This window comes from Oncorhynchus nerka, linkage group LG27 (genome assembly GCF_034236695.1).
Source record: "Oncorhynchus nerka isolate Pitt River linkage group LG27, Oner_Uvic_2.0, whole genome shotgun sequence".
Lineage (NCBI taxonomy): Eukaryota > Metazoa > Chordata > Actinopteri > Salmoniformes > Salmonidae > Oncorhynchus > Oncorhynchus nerka.
In genome coordinates this window covers 36,300,284-36,314,408 of record NC_088422.1, presented here as the reverse complement: position 1 = coordinate 36,314,408, position 14,125 = coordinate 36,300,284, and the positions used below count along the sequence as shown (strand labels likewise).

Sequence of the window (14,125 nt, the reverse complement as noted above, 5' to 3'; positions counted from 1 at the left end):
TTGTGTGGCCTACCACTTCACAGCTGAGCTGTTGTTGCTTCTAGGCGTTTCCACTTCACAATAACAGCACTTACAGTTGATCAGGGCAGAAATGTGACGAACTGACTTGTTGGAAAGGTGGCATCCTATGACGTTGCCAAGTTGAAAGTTCCTGAGCTCTTCAGTAAGGCCATTCTACTGCCAATGTCTGTGTGCTCAATTTTACACACCCGTCACAAGTTTGGCTGAAATATCCAAATCCACTCATTTGGAGGGCTGTCCACATACATAGTGTTATATGCTTCAGTGTTTCTTTGCTTTCCTCACCTCTCACACGTACACAGCAAGAGAAGGTTTATTCTTTATACATTTATCAAGTTTCAGAGTCACTGTTTAAGTAGTGCAATCATTCAGAGCAGGAAGGGCACTGCCCTCCATGTGGGGTGAATGCCAACACAAACCAGAGAGTGGGAAAGGTGACATGAGGATTGCCAAACACAATATTTTATATTCCACAAAAATGTCCCACTTAGAATTTTCATAAAATTCATGAAAAAAAACGGTATCAACTGTGATACTTCATTGTGACGCAAGTTGGCTAAGAGTTGTGGTGTCACGTTATTTCAGAGGTGTCAACCAAATGAACAAGAGCATCAACTCAGACAGAATCATTTATTATCCTACATCACTTACACACAAAAATAAACAAATAAAACTACATCTATGAAATTAATTATAACAAAAAGCACATCTTGCTGTTTTTTCCTCGACCACATAAATAGTTCTACTCTAGCAGGCTCTTACAGAGCTCAGAAATCATTGTTGCAATGAAGAATATCCAGAACCACTGTTCTAGACCACACCGGAGGTAGAAGTACTTGCCGTTTAAATAATCTGATCCTAGATCAGTGGTTAACACCAAATGTAGAAAGAAAGAAATTACCCTGGACCACTGGTTAGGGGCAACTTTTATCGAGTCCAATGAACCACACTAAGTTCAACAGCAGGAGTGGTCATGTTGCTCCACTGAATCAAATCCCCCCTCACAGTATCAGTTTCTTCTTTATGGTGCCTGAAAAGGAAAAATAACCATTGATTTAATGAACATATAGACTCACCATCTGCTAACAACTCAATTCAGATTTCAGCACCCAGAGCCTCTTTTAAAAATAAAGCTCCGCTCAGGGTATTATAATATACAGCCCAGTCGACCATAATAGTTCCCAAACCACTGCTTGGAACCTCCCAGTAACACGGTTTCTGTTGCAGTAAAATGTACTGCCACCACCCTTTCAACTGTGTGTGTTCTAGTCCTGGGTTGCTCTAGCAGTCATTTTTACCACTGACACCCTTTTAATAACTGGGCTTGGAATCTAAATGGGATTCCAGCTCTATGCAAGTAACAACACGTTGCTCGGACTGTGAGATTACGTGTTTTTCATTTAATTTAATTGGTCACAGTACAAAAATATGTATGCAATCTTGGAATGGCCGCTTTCTGGCCCCACCAAATCTGGAAACCAGTCCTCGACTCCGTTGTACAAGCCAAACTATCAGTTTAAATAAGCAAGCAGAATAATATTTCCCAATATCATTAATACCATGGTCAAACACAACCATGTATGATGGAATAATGATGCCTGTGCTATTGTCTCCAATGGTGAGGGGGGGTGTGTGGTGTTATTTACTCGTCTCCAGTCCGTCTCGTTTCCTCTTGATTCCGATGGTGAGGTTCTCCTTCTCTTTGAGAGCCTCTGCTGATGAGTTGGGCCGGGGCAGCTGGTGCCCGGGGGTCGGACCTGGTCTGTTACTGAAGTACCTCATCTTTAGAGCCTGGTGACAGGGGGTGGAGGGGGGGGGGCTTTAGAGCTAGGAGAAACAGCAATGAATATACACAGAGAGAAGCTGAACTAAGGCTGCATCACAAGTGGCACCCTATTCCCCATAGGGCTCTGGTCACAAACAAAAGTAGTGCACTATATAGGGAACAGGATGCCATTAGGAAGTGCATATAATCTGCAGGGTAATACAACCATGTAAAAAATGAAGTAACTTGTGAATGATACGCAGTGCCACAACACACCAACATACCTGTGTAGCTGTAAGGCGTGTGGAAGGGTTGAAGGTGAATAGACCCTGTAGTAGCTCTAAGAGGTCGTCTCCTGCAGCACTGAAGATGTGTTCCAGAGGAGTACCAGGAAACAACTTAAACGACACATAGTCAGGTAGACTACTCATCCCCTAGAGATGGATAGAGAGAGATAAAGAGAGACGGAAACATGAAGGCATGATTTAAATCCACAATTTAGTATTAAGGAACCAGGTATTTTAAAGCAGATGCTTCGTCTTAAAATAACCACACCTGCAGACGCAGAAAACACAGACGAGTACTCACAGGCCAGGTGTCATCTGTCGGAGTCCCCAGAGCTTCAAAGATCTTACTCAGCTGGTCCAGATCTGAGTCTCCAGCTAGGAAGGGTAACTGGAGAGAGACAGAGGGTGTTACACCACAAACATGCAGTGAGCATGGGCTCAGTCCCAAATGGCAACATATTCCTACGGGCCCTGGACAAAAGTAGTGCACTATATAGGGAATAGGTTTCCATTTGTGACACAGCCTTAGTGTGTACAGAAAGATGTGTGTCTGACAATACAGTTCTGGAACCTTAATGCTCAGTCTAAAAAAAAAGTCACCACGAGACAAGACAACTTTGGAATTTCGATTAATCTGAGCTGTCTAGTTTCACAGCATTTTTGTACCATTATACAGACAAATTGAGTCGTTTTGTCTTGTCTCAATGCTTAAATTGGACTGAGCTTATGTGGTGTGTGAGTGTGTATACCCTTAAGAGGAGCTCTGCAAGGATGCAGCCCACAGCCCACATGTCGACGCCCACCCCATACATCCTGGCACCGAACAACAACTCTGGAGAACGATACCACCTGAGAGAGCGCAAAGATTGCATCACAAACCCAGTGAAACATAAATTAAATGCATTTTTGTTTCAACTAAATGGACAAAGGCTTTGAAAAGGAGTTTGAGAGTGACACCTACCTGGTGACTACCTGGTGAGTGTAGACTCTGTTAGGGCTGCCGAAGGCTTTAGCTAATCCAAAATCAGCCAGCTTCAACACACCATTCTCATCCAGCAGCAGGTTATTGGGCTTCAGATCCTACACACATACACAGTATTTTACTAATTTCTTTTTGCCAAGATAATCCACCTGACAGGTGTGGCATATCAAGAAGCTGATTAAGCAACATGAACATTACACAGGTGCACCTTGTGCTGGGGGCAATAAAAGGCCACTAAAATGTGCAGTTTTGTCACACAACACAATGCCACTGATGTCTCTAGTTTTGAGGGAGCGTGCGATTGGCAAGCTGACTGCAGGAATGCCAACCAGAGCTGTTGCCAGAGAATTTCATGTTAATTTCTCTACCACAAGTTCACTCCAACGTCATTTCAGAGAATTTATCAGTACGTCCAACCGACCTCACAACCGCAACCCATGTGTAACCACACCACCCCATATTTCTGTTCAGTATATGTATATATTTTGGAGTTTTACAGTTACAAACAGATTCTGAAGATCAGTCTACTGCCCCTAACATTACCTCACACAGGCACCTATGAGAAGGTGTGTATTGTATGAGCATGCTTTGAGAAGGTGTGTGTTAACCTACCCTGTGCAGAACCCAGTGGTGGTGCATGTACTCCAGGCCCTGTAGAGTCATCACTATGAATGCTTTGATGTTGGCTGGAGTCAAAACCAGACTGGTATCTTTGATGATTACCTAGAACACAGGAAAGGGAGTTAGACCAGGGATGTCAGTCTCAATAGTCTACAACCCCCTTAGCTCTACAGGTTCAGGTTCACAGACAACAAAACACCTCTCAGGAAAGCACAAGCTGATCTGACAGATTTTCAGCTCAACATCTCTATACATAGAAAGGCTATCAAATCCTCATATGTCATACCTCTGTGCACTTTCTCTGTCAATGATCTGATAATGGTCATTAGATCATCTTGAGAGTTCAGGGGAGCGGGGTATGGCGGCTCTTAGGGGGTCTGTTTTCCTGCTCTCTACCTGAGTTTTACTGGCGGTGAAACTGGAGATTCATCTGAAGCCATCGGGCAGCCACAGACTCCCATAAATACAGAGTAAATAAGAGAGATGGCGAGAGAAATGGGGATGGGCTGAGAGAGAGAGAGATTTGTTCCCCAGGGCCAGAAATGGCCTTACAGAGCTCCTCAGAGAGAGATAGAAACCAACTAATACCATAGCGCTCAGGCTGCTCTCTCTCTGGGCAGTCTTTGATGTTCAGTTTGACTGAACCCATCTGTGCCTCAGGGAGGACATACCAGAGAGCTCTCAGAATGAACAGAGTACTAGTCTGTAAAGGGAGCCTCTCGCATATCCAAAAGGATCTTCAGACTGAGTATTAACCCATGAGTCCCAAGTAGTGCCTTCACTCTCTGGAAAGAAATGGAGTATCCCTGTAGTTGCCTCTATAGTGTCCAAAGCTTCTAGAATACCATCCCAATGTGAACAAAACATAAAGCTCAGTCTTACCTCCAGATCTGTCTCCATGTAGTCAAACACCAAGCTGATGTTAGATTTGTGCCCGAATGCATCAAGCAGCTGAGAAACAGAGATATGGACACACGGTGATGTAAATGTAGGGATATATATATATATACACTAATACAAGATATTGTGCTTACTTTGAGAACATTACACAATTTCACAGTAAAGGTGATGGTGAGCAAGATAATTAAGATAGTTTAGAAAGGTTTGGTTATGGATTCAAATGAGCTCTAAATTATCATAAATGCAACTGATGAGGAAACTGATTCAGGGCTCTACCAGGAAAGCATTAATATTACTACTGACAGTTTCCATTACAACAGTGGTTTAGTTTGATTCTTACCCCAATAATGTTTGGGTGACTTAACTCCTGCAGTAGTTTAATCTCTCGCAGGGCTGTCCTGTTGATGCCTGAGAGATACATGATCAACAAACATGAGACAAATATTCTGAATCATACTTCATGGGGTGGCTTCCCAGACAAAGATTAAGCCTAATCCTTGACTTTAAAAAACAACAACATTTTAATGGAGATTCTCCACTGAGTTTGCTTTTTAGTCCAGGAGAAAGTTAATCTGTATCAAGGAAACCACCCCATACATAAATTTGAATCTAAACCACTCTGAAGCTCCTGTACTGGGGTGCGTGGACACACACTCACCATCTTTAGCCTCTGTTCTGTGTCCAACTTTGATCTGTCAGGAGAAACAGCACACACTATTAATAGTGTACATTATAATCAAATCAAACCACCATAGCTTTAAAGTGTGATTATGAAATCAACAGTTTCATGATGAATTGAATGGCACGGTGTAATCCTGGTCATAGCTCATTTGCATATTGTCTGTCCTTAGCATCCTGTTCTCCCCGGCCCCCAGATTATACCCTACATGGCCTACACAAAAACCTTACGCAGAAAAAATTGCTGCTGCTGGCAATGTACTTTGGAAGATTCTCAACCGGGCAAAAGTCAGTCCTCTCCTCCTCCACGACCGGGAAAATAGAAGCCATATGTAGGAGTGTCAATTTGTTGATAAGCGAACAGAGAAGTGTCCTCCTCTCCTCGACCATCTCCTCCTGCCGAGGAAGAACAAGTGTATCCTATCAAGTGTATCCTATCGGGGAAGTGTTTTGAAATGTCACACCCCCTTTGAATCAGGGGTGTGTTCAGTACGACAGAACGGTGTGCAACGTTGAATTTAACGGAAACGGTACTGAACAACCAGTTGAAAAATGTTATGATTATGGTGGCAGAGAGGGCGATTACCGTATGGTGCCCTGGATCTGAACCCCGCCCTGTGCAACTAGGTCCTGGACTTCCTGACAGGCCGCGCCCAGGTGGTGAAGATAGGCACAACACCTCTGCCACGCTGATCCGCAACATGCGGATCCCACAGGGCTACATGCTCAGTCCCCTCCTGTACTCCCTGTTCACCCATGGTTGCATGGCAACGCACATCAACTCAATCATCAAGTTTGCTGATGACACAACAGTGGTAGGCCTGAGTACCAACAACGACGAGACAGCCTACAGGGAGGTGGTGAGAGCCATGGCAGAGAAATGCCAGGAAAATAACCTCTCCCTCAACAAAACTAAGAAGCAGAACATGGACTACAGGAGACAGCAGAGAGAGTACGCCCCCATCCACAGGGCCATAGTGGAGAGGGTGAAAAGCTTCAAATTCCTCGGCATGCACATCACTGACGACGTGAAATGGTCCTTTCACAGACAGTGTGGTGAAGAAAGCGCAACAGCGCCTCTTCAACCTTAGGAGGATAAAGTAAGTTGGCTAGGCCCCTAAGACTCTCACGAAATGCTACAGATACACCATTGAGACCATCCTGTTAGACAAAACCAAATTAGATCTCATTTTCCATTCTTTAGTGATGCATTTTGTTGATCCTGAACCATTCATCCCAGGTCTTAGGGACTTTACCTTCTTGATGGCAACTATGGTGTCGTTGGTCTTGTCCCTGGCTTTGTAAACAGTGGCAAACTGTGGGAAGGCAGGAATAACAACATTCGTTGATAAGTAAAACAGAGTGAAACTAACGTTACCATCAACTTCAAAAGTGACAAGCAGATAAATGTAGCTAGCTACTCAACAAACACAGCTGACGTTAGTGTAGTTAGGTAATGCATTACTGCTAGCTAGTTAATTCAGGTTATCATCAGACGGTTATTGAATTGCTGTAATGTTGAAGCTGTTGCCTTTGCAGAAATCGGCACGTATCACAACTCATGCCATGGCTAGCTCATTGTGCTGCTTGCTAGCTAGGATAGTATAAGGTAGCAGCTAGCAATCGAGCTTTAGTTTTCTCTGAACCTATAAAGCACTAACGTTAATCTAAACAAAGCGCCTCATAAGCAAAACACTACTTTGGCAAGAGAATACTGTTTCTCATTACCTGACCCTCTCCCAGAAAATCTAGTTTTTCATATCTTTTTGCTCGGGACTTTACATCAAGCGCCATGATTACAACTTCAAACTGCAATTTCTCCAACTTCCGGCTTTGTTAAAGGTCCATAAGTATTTCCGGGTGAAACGAACATCGTTTTGAGTGTTAATTTTTGACCAACAGCGTCATCTGTTGGTTACTATTAACCCGAAGACTGATATCGACGTGATTATATGATCTAACCCACAAAACAAATAGTATCGATAGGTGTGTAGATATTCTTGTCAAAAAGAGAAACGCACTTGTAATATGGCAAATTATTGTCAACCCAGATGAAATCAGGGAGGGGTCTGTGGATCTGGATCTGTCCTAGCCCATTATTGGACTAATGAAGCCTAACGTCACTACTTAGTCCAAGAACCTTAAATGTTCTAAACCCTGTCTAAGCCGGGGGAGGGGTTTCTACTAAGCTATATATAATTGTTTTAAGGTCACACCAAGGATAATTTTGCTATTTGATTTTGAATTTTAAGACCCCTTAAAGTATCCCAAAAATCTATACAAAAAATATTTGATTAAACATTGTATTTGGCCTTACTGCTATTAGCCCACACAAACACATTAAGTAATAGTTTCACTACATGGAACAACAAATAGTCGCCCCAAATGTTTTTAAATAAAGTTTGTTCTGAAGTGTCTGTCCTATATCTGAGACATATAAGAAAGATCAGGATACATTTTTTTAAAACATGTATTTAAGGTTCCCACAAGGCCATATTTACATATTACTGCGCTTGTTTACAGAAAACCGATGGAAGACAGAGTGGACTACCTGTGGTAATTACCTATCTGCATCTCAGAACAACTGTGTGTAAATGGAAGACCGACACCACAAGCTAGTTGTCTATGAAAAATTAAATTCAAATAAAATGTTATTGGTCACATGCGCCAAATACAACAGGTGTAGGTAGACCTTACAGTAAAATGCAAATAGTCTGGGTAGCCATTTGATTGGCTGTTCAGTAGTCTTATGGCTTGGGGGTAGACGCTGTTTAGAAGTCTCTTGGACCTAGACTTGTCGCTCCGGTACACTTGCCGTGCGATAGCAGAGAGAACAGTCTATGACTAGGGTGGCTGGAGTCTGACAATTTTTAGGGCCTTCATCTGACACCGCCTGGTATAGAGGTCCTGGATGGCAGGAAACTTGGCCCCGGTGATGTACTGGGCCATATGCACTACCCTCTGTACTGTCTTGCGGTCTGAGGCCGAGCAGTTGCCATAACAGGTAGTGATGCAACCCGCCAGGATGCTCTCGATAGTGCAGCTGTAGAACCTTTTGAGGATCTGAGGACCCATGCCAAATCTTTTCAGTCTCCTGAGGCGGAATAGGTTTTGTCGTGCCCTCTTCATGATTGTCTTGGTGTGCTTGGATCATATTAGTTTGTTGGTGATGTGGACACTATGGTGTTGAACGCTGAGCTGTAGTTAATGAACAGCATTCTCACATAGGTGTTACTTTTGTCCAGGTGTGAAAGGGCAGTGTGGAGTGCAATAGAGATTCCATCATCTGTGGATCTGTTAAGGCGGTATGCAAATTGGATTGGGTCTAGGGTTTCTGGGATAATGGTGTTGATGTGAGCCATGACCAGCCTTTCAAAGCATTTCATGGCTAAAAGACGTGAGTGCTATGGTTCGGTAGACATTCAGGCAGGTTACCTTAGTGTACTTGGGCACAGGGACTATAGTGGTCTGCTGTTTTAAAACCGGTGTATTTTGCTGTTGTGGAAATATTTTTTATGTGATATGAAAGTAAAGGGAGTTATGTTTCCAGAACCATACCGCAATTGAGAATCGATTCACGTTTCGATTCAGTATTTGCCTGTTTTGTCTTCCAGAGCCAATTCGCCCTCCCCCGGCTTAGGCAGGGCTTAGATTCTTTAGTGCCAAAAATAAGGGGTTAACGCAATAAATTTAATGCATCAATTTAACCTTTTGTTTTTGGAAAAAATATTATTGCAGATGTGAAAGATAAGGTCCTTATGCTTCTTAAACCATACCACATACGATGTGTGTTAATGTTCAGGCCACGCATCTCTGTCCATACTGTCATTTGTATGTTATTTAGTCACACTCAATACCTCAGACATCACTGGTCCGATTTTGACAAAGCTTGGGTGCATGATGCATCTTGCCATAGAGATCCGGCATATAAAAAACCTTTGAAAGGTCACGCCCCTTCATGAATGTACTTGTCCTCTTGCTCAGTTGTGCACCGGGGCCTCCCACCCCTCTTTCTATTCTGGTTAGAGCCACAGCACAGCATTGTAAGAGATCTTCAGTTTCTTGGCGATTTCTCACATGGAATAGCCTTCATTTCTCAGAACAAGAATAGACTGACGAGTTTCAGAAGAAAGTTCTTTGTTTTTGGCCATTTTGAGCCTGTAATCTAACCCACAAATGCCGATGCTCCAGATACTCAACTAGTCTAAAGAAGGCCAGTTTTATTACTTCCTTAATCAGCACAACAGTTTTCAGCTGTGCTAACATAATTGCAAAAGGGTTTTCTAATGATCAATTAGCCTTTTAAAATTATAAACTTGGATTAGCTAACACAACATGCCATTGGAATGTGGATACAGTGCCTTTGCGAAAGTATTCGGCCCCCTTGAACTTTGCGACCTTTTGCCACATTTCAGGCTTCAAACATAAAGATATAAAACTGTATTTTTTTGTGAAGAATCAACAACAAGTGGGACACAATCATGAAGTGGAACGACATTTATTGGATATTTCAAACTTTTTTAACAAATCAAAAACTGAAAAATTGGGCGTGCAAAATTATTCAGCCCCCTTAAGTTAATACTTTGTAGCGCCACCTTTTGCTGCGATTACAGCTGTAAGTCGCTTGGGGTATGTCTCTATCAGTTTTGCACATCGAGAGACTGAAATTTTTTGCCATTCCTCCTTGCAAAACAGCTCGAGCTCAGTGAGGTTGGATGGAGAGCATTTGTGAACAGCAGTTTTCAGTTCTTTCCACAGATTCTCGATTGGATTCAGGTCTGGACTTTGACTTGGCCATTCTAACACCTGGATATGTTTATTTTTGAACCATTCCATTGTAGATTTTGCTTTATGTTTTGGATCATTGTCTTGTTGGAAGACAAATCTCCGTCCCAGTCTCAGGTCTTTTGCAGACTCCATCAGGTTTTCTTCCAGAATGTTCCTGTATTTGGCTCCATCCATCTTCCCATCAATTTTAACCATCTTCCCTGTCCCTGCTGAAGAAAAGCAGGCCCAAACCATGATGCTGCCACCACCATGTTTGACAGTGGGGATGGTGTGTTCAGGTGATGAGCTGTGTTGCTTTTACGCCAAACATAACGTTTTGCATTGTTGCCAAAAAGTTCAATTTTGGTTTCATCTGACCAGAGCACCTTCTTCCACATGTTTGGTGTGTCTCCCAGGTGGCTTGTGGCAAACTTTAAACGACACTTTTTATGGATATCTTTAAGAAATGGCTTTCTTCTTGCCACTCTTCCATAAAGGCCAGATTTGTGCAATATACGACTGATTGTTGTCCTATGGACAGAGTCTCCCACCTCAGCTGTAGATCTCTGCAGTTCATCCAGAGTGATCATGGGCCTCTTGGCTGCATCTCTGATCAGTCTTCTCCTTGTATGAGCTGAAAGTTTAGAGGGACGGCCAGGTCTTGGTAGATTTGCAGTGGTCTGATACTCCTTCCATTTCAATATTATCGCTTGCACAGTGCTCCTTGGGATGTTTAAAGCTTGGGAAATCTTTTTGTATCCAAATCCGGCTTTAAACTTCTTCGCAACAGTATCTCGGACCTGCCTGGTGTGTTCCTTGTTTTTCATGATGCTCTCTGCGCTTTTAGCGGACCTCTGAGACTATCACAGTGCAGGTGCATTTATACGGAGACTTGATTACACACAGGTGGATTGTATTTATCATCATTAGTCATTTAGGTCAACATTGGATCATTCAGAGATCCTCACTGAACTTCTGGAGAGAGTTTGCTGCACTGAAAGTAAAGGGGCTGAATAATTTTGCACGCCCAATTTTTCAGTTTTTGATTTGTTAAAAAAGTTTGAAATAGCCAATAAATGTCGTTCCACTTCATGATTGTGTCCCACTTGTTGTTGATTCTTCACAAAAAAATACAGTTTTATATCTTTATGTTTGAAGCCTGAAATGTTGCTGCATCATTTGTGGGGGACAACATGTTTACAGTTGCCTTGTTTTATTAATCTTTTCTAAATACTGCTTTATGACAAAATTACTATGTGGAAGACTACAAATTATGATGATCATTTCTTCATCTATTTATTTCGTACATGACTTAAAACAGTTGGTGCCAGTCACCGTTATCAACCAAGGCTTTATTACTTTTTTAAAAAAGACAGTATCTGACCCGGACAGTTTCTTTTCTTTCAAAATCTTTGACAGGGATCCCCCGAGACCTGTCTCCTTTCAGTATGGAAGCCTGCGTGATATATGCACCAGTGAACACACACACACACAAACACACACACACACACACACACACACACACACACACACACACACACACACACACGCACGCACGCACGCACGCACACACACACACACACACACACACACACACACACACACACACACACACACACAGAGCTCCATGACTTCTTTCAGCTTAGTGATGTATATGCATCAGTGAACACATCTCCAGTCTCAAACTTCCCTCTCCGACATAAACCCTCCCATCCCAGAGGATTAGACATGGGGCTGCCCCTCCGCCCCTCTCACAGATAGATTGACACACATACAAACACACACACACACACACACACACACACACACACACACACACACACACACCCTTCATTTCTTATGTAGAGCTTGACAAAAGCCGTGTGAAGGATCAGGCCTCTAGCTCCCCCTTACATGCATGCATACACACATTCTGACAGCTCATCTCTCTCTCTCTCTCTCTCTCTCTCTCTCTCTCTCTCTCTCTCTCTCTCTCTCTCTCTCTCGCGCACTCTCTCTCTCTCTCTCTATCTCTCTCTCTCTTTCCCCCCTCTGTCTCTCACTTTCTCTCTCCACCCTTACTCTCTTACAAACACAAACTCAAATTCACATAGACTCCATGGTCCTTATGTATGCGTACAGTGGCCTCATGTTAAAGCCACTTGACAGACGTGAATAACAGGAGCGTATATGCTCGTGCAGCTGGGACAGGGTGGAAGAAAGGAAGAAAGGGAGGTAGAAGGGACTGTGTTCACTTGCAGCTGAGATAGAATGGGAGGAGAGAAGGAGAGAGAGGAGAGAGAAAGTGATAAATGGAGGCTGTAGAGAGGGAGAGTGGGACAGTAGTAAGAAGAGAACTTGGAGATGTGTGTAGACATGCCAGAACATCCCCAGATCTGTGTATCACATTAATACAGTGCATTGGGAAAGTATTCAGACCCCTTGACTTATTACACATTTTGTTGCATTACAGCCTTTTTCTAAAATTGATTAAATAAAACATTTTCCTCATCGATCTACACACAATACCCCATAATGACGAAGCGAAAATAGGATTTTAGAAATATTTGCACATTTAGAAATACGCTCCTAGTGGCCTAGGACTTTAATGCAGCATGTTGAATGTACAACCAGAGGGGGAAAAAACTCTAGATCACCTTTACTCCACACACAGAGACGCATACAAAGCTCTCCCTCGCCCTCCATTTGTCAAATCTGACCATAATTCTATCTTCCCGATTCTTGCTTACAAGCTAAAATTTAAGTAGGAAGCACCAGTGACTCAGTCAATAAAAAAGTGGTCAGAAGAAGCAAATGCTAAACTACAGGACTGTTTTGCTAGTATAGACTGGAATATGTTCCGGGATTATTCCGATGGCATTGAGGAGTACACCACATCAGTCACTGGCTTCATCAATAAGTGCATCAATGACGTCGTCCCCACAGTGACTGTACGTACATACCCTAACCAGAAGCCATGGATTACAGGCAACATCCACACTGAGCTAAAGGGTAGAGCTGCCACTTTCAAGGAGCGGGACTCTAACCTGGAAGCTTATAAGAAATCCCGCTATGCCCTCCGATGAACCATCAAATAGGCATCAATACAGGACTAAGATTGAATCGTACTACACCGGATCCGATGCTCGTCAGATGTGGCAGGGCTTGCAAACTATTACAGAGTACAAAGGGAAGCACAGCCAAGAGCTGCCCAGTGACACAAGCCTACCAGACGAGCTAAATGATTTCAATACTCGCTTTTAGGCAAGTAACACTGAAACACGATGAGAGCCTCAGCTGTTCCCGACGACTGCGTGATCATGCTCTCCGCAGCCAATGTGAGTAAGACCTTTACACAGGTCAACATTCACAAGGCTGCAGGGCCAGACGGATTACCAGGAGAGTATGCTATTCATTGACTACAGCTATTCATTCATTGACTATTCATTGACTACAGCTCAGCGTTCAACACCATAGTGCCCTCAAAGCTCATCACTAAGCTAAGGACCCTGGGACTAAACACCTCCCTCTGCAACTGGATCCTGGACTTCCTGACGGGCCGTCCCCAGGTGGTAAGGGCAGGTAACAACACATCCGCCATGCTGATCCTCAACACGGGAGCACCTCAGGGGTGCGTGCTCAGTCCCCTCCTGTACCTGTTCACTCATGACTGCACGGCCAGGCACGACTCCAACACCATCAATAAGTTTGCCGATGACACAACAGTGGTAGGCCTGATCACCAGTGGTAGATCTGATCACCAACAACGACGAGACAGCTTATAGGGAGGAGGTCAGAGACCTGGCCATGGGGGGCCAGGACAACAACCTCTTCCTCAACATGTTCAAGACGAAGGAGATGATTGTGGACTACAGGAAAAGAGGACTGAGCATGCCCCCATACTCATCTATGGTGCTGTAGTGGAGCAGGTTGAGAGCTTCAATTTCCTTGGTGTCTACATCACCAACAAACTAACATCCAAGCACACCAAGACAGTTGTGAAGAGGGCACAACAAAACCTATTCCCCCTCAGGAGACTGTACAAATTTGGCATGGGTCCTCAGATCCTCAAAAGGTTCTACAGCTGCACCATCGAGAGCATCCTGACGGGTTGCATCACTGCCT

General features: G+C 43.5%; 1 protein-coding gene across 1 annotated transcript; it reads right to left on the bottom strand.

Annotated features, from left to right (window-relative positions):
- Nucleotides 1-934: 934 nt before the first annotated feature.
- cdk7 (cyclin-dependent kinase 7) lies at nt 935-7,090 on the bottom strand. Its single transcript, XM_029638024.2, has 12 exons — nt 6,983-7,090; nt 6,511-6,570; nt 5,235-5,268; nt 4,917-4,984; nt 4,559-4,627; nt 3,668-3,778; nt 3,035-3,153; nt 2,823-2,922; nt 2,375-2,461; nt 2,071-2,220; nt 1,668-1,812; nt 935-1,051 (listed from the first exon to the last, which is right to left on the bottom strand). The coding sequence occupies exons 1-12, from the start codon at nt 7,046-7,048 to the stop codon at nt 1,023-1,025; spliced, it is 1,038 nt and encodes a 345-aa protein (XP_029493884.1). The 5' UTR covers nt 7,049-7,090; the 3' UTR covers nt 935-1,022.
- Nucleotides 7,091-14,125: the final 7,035 nt, after the last annotated feature.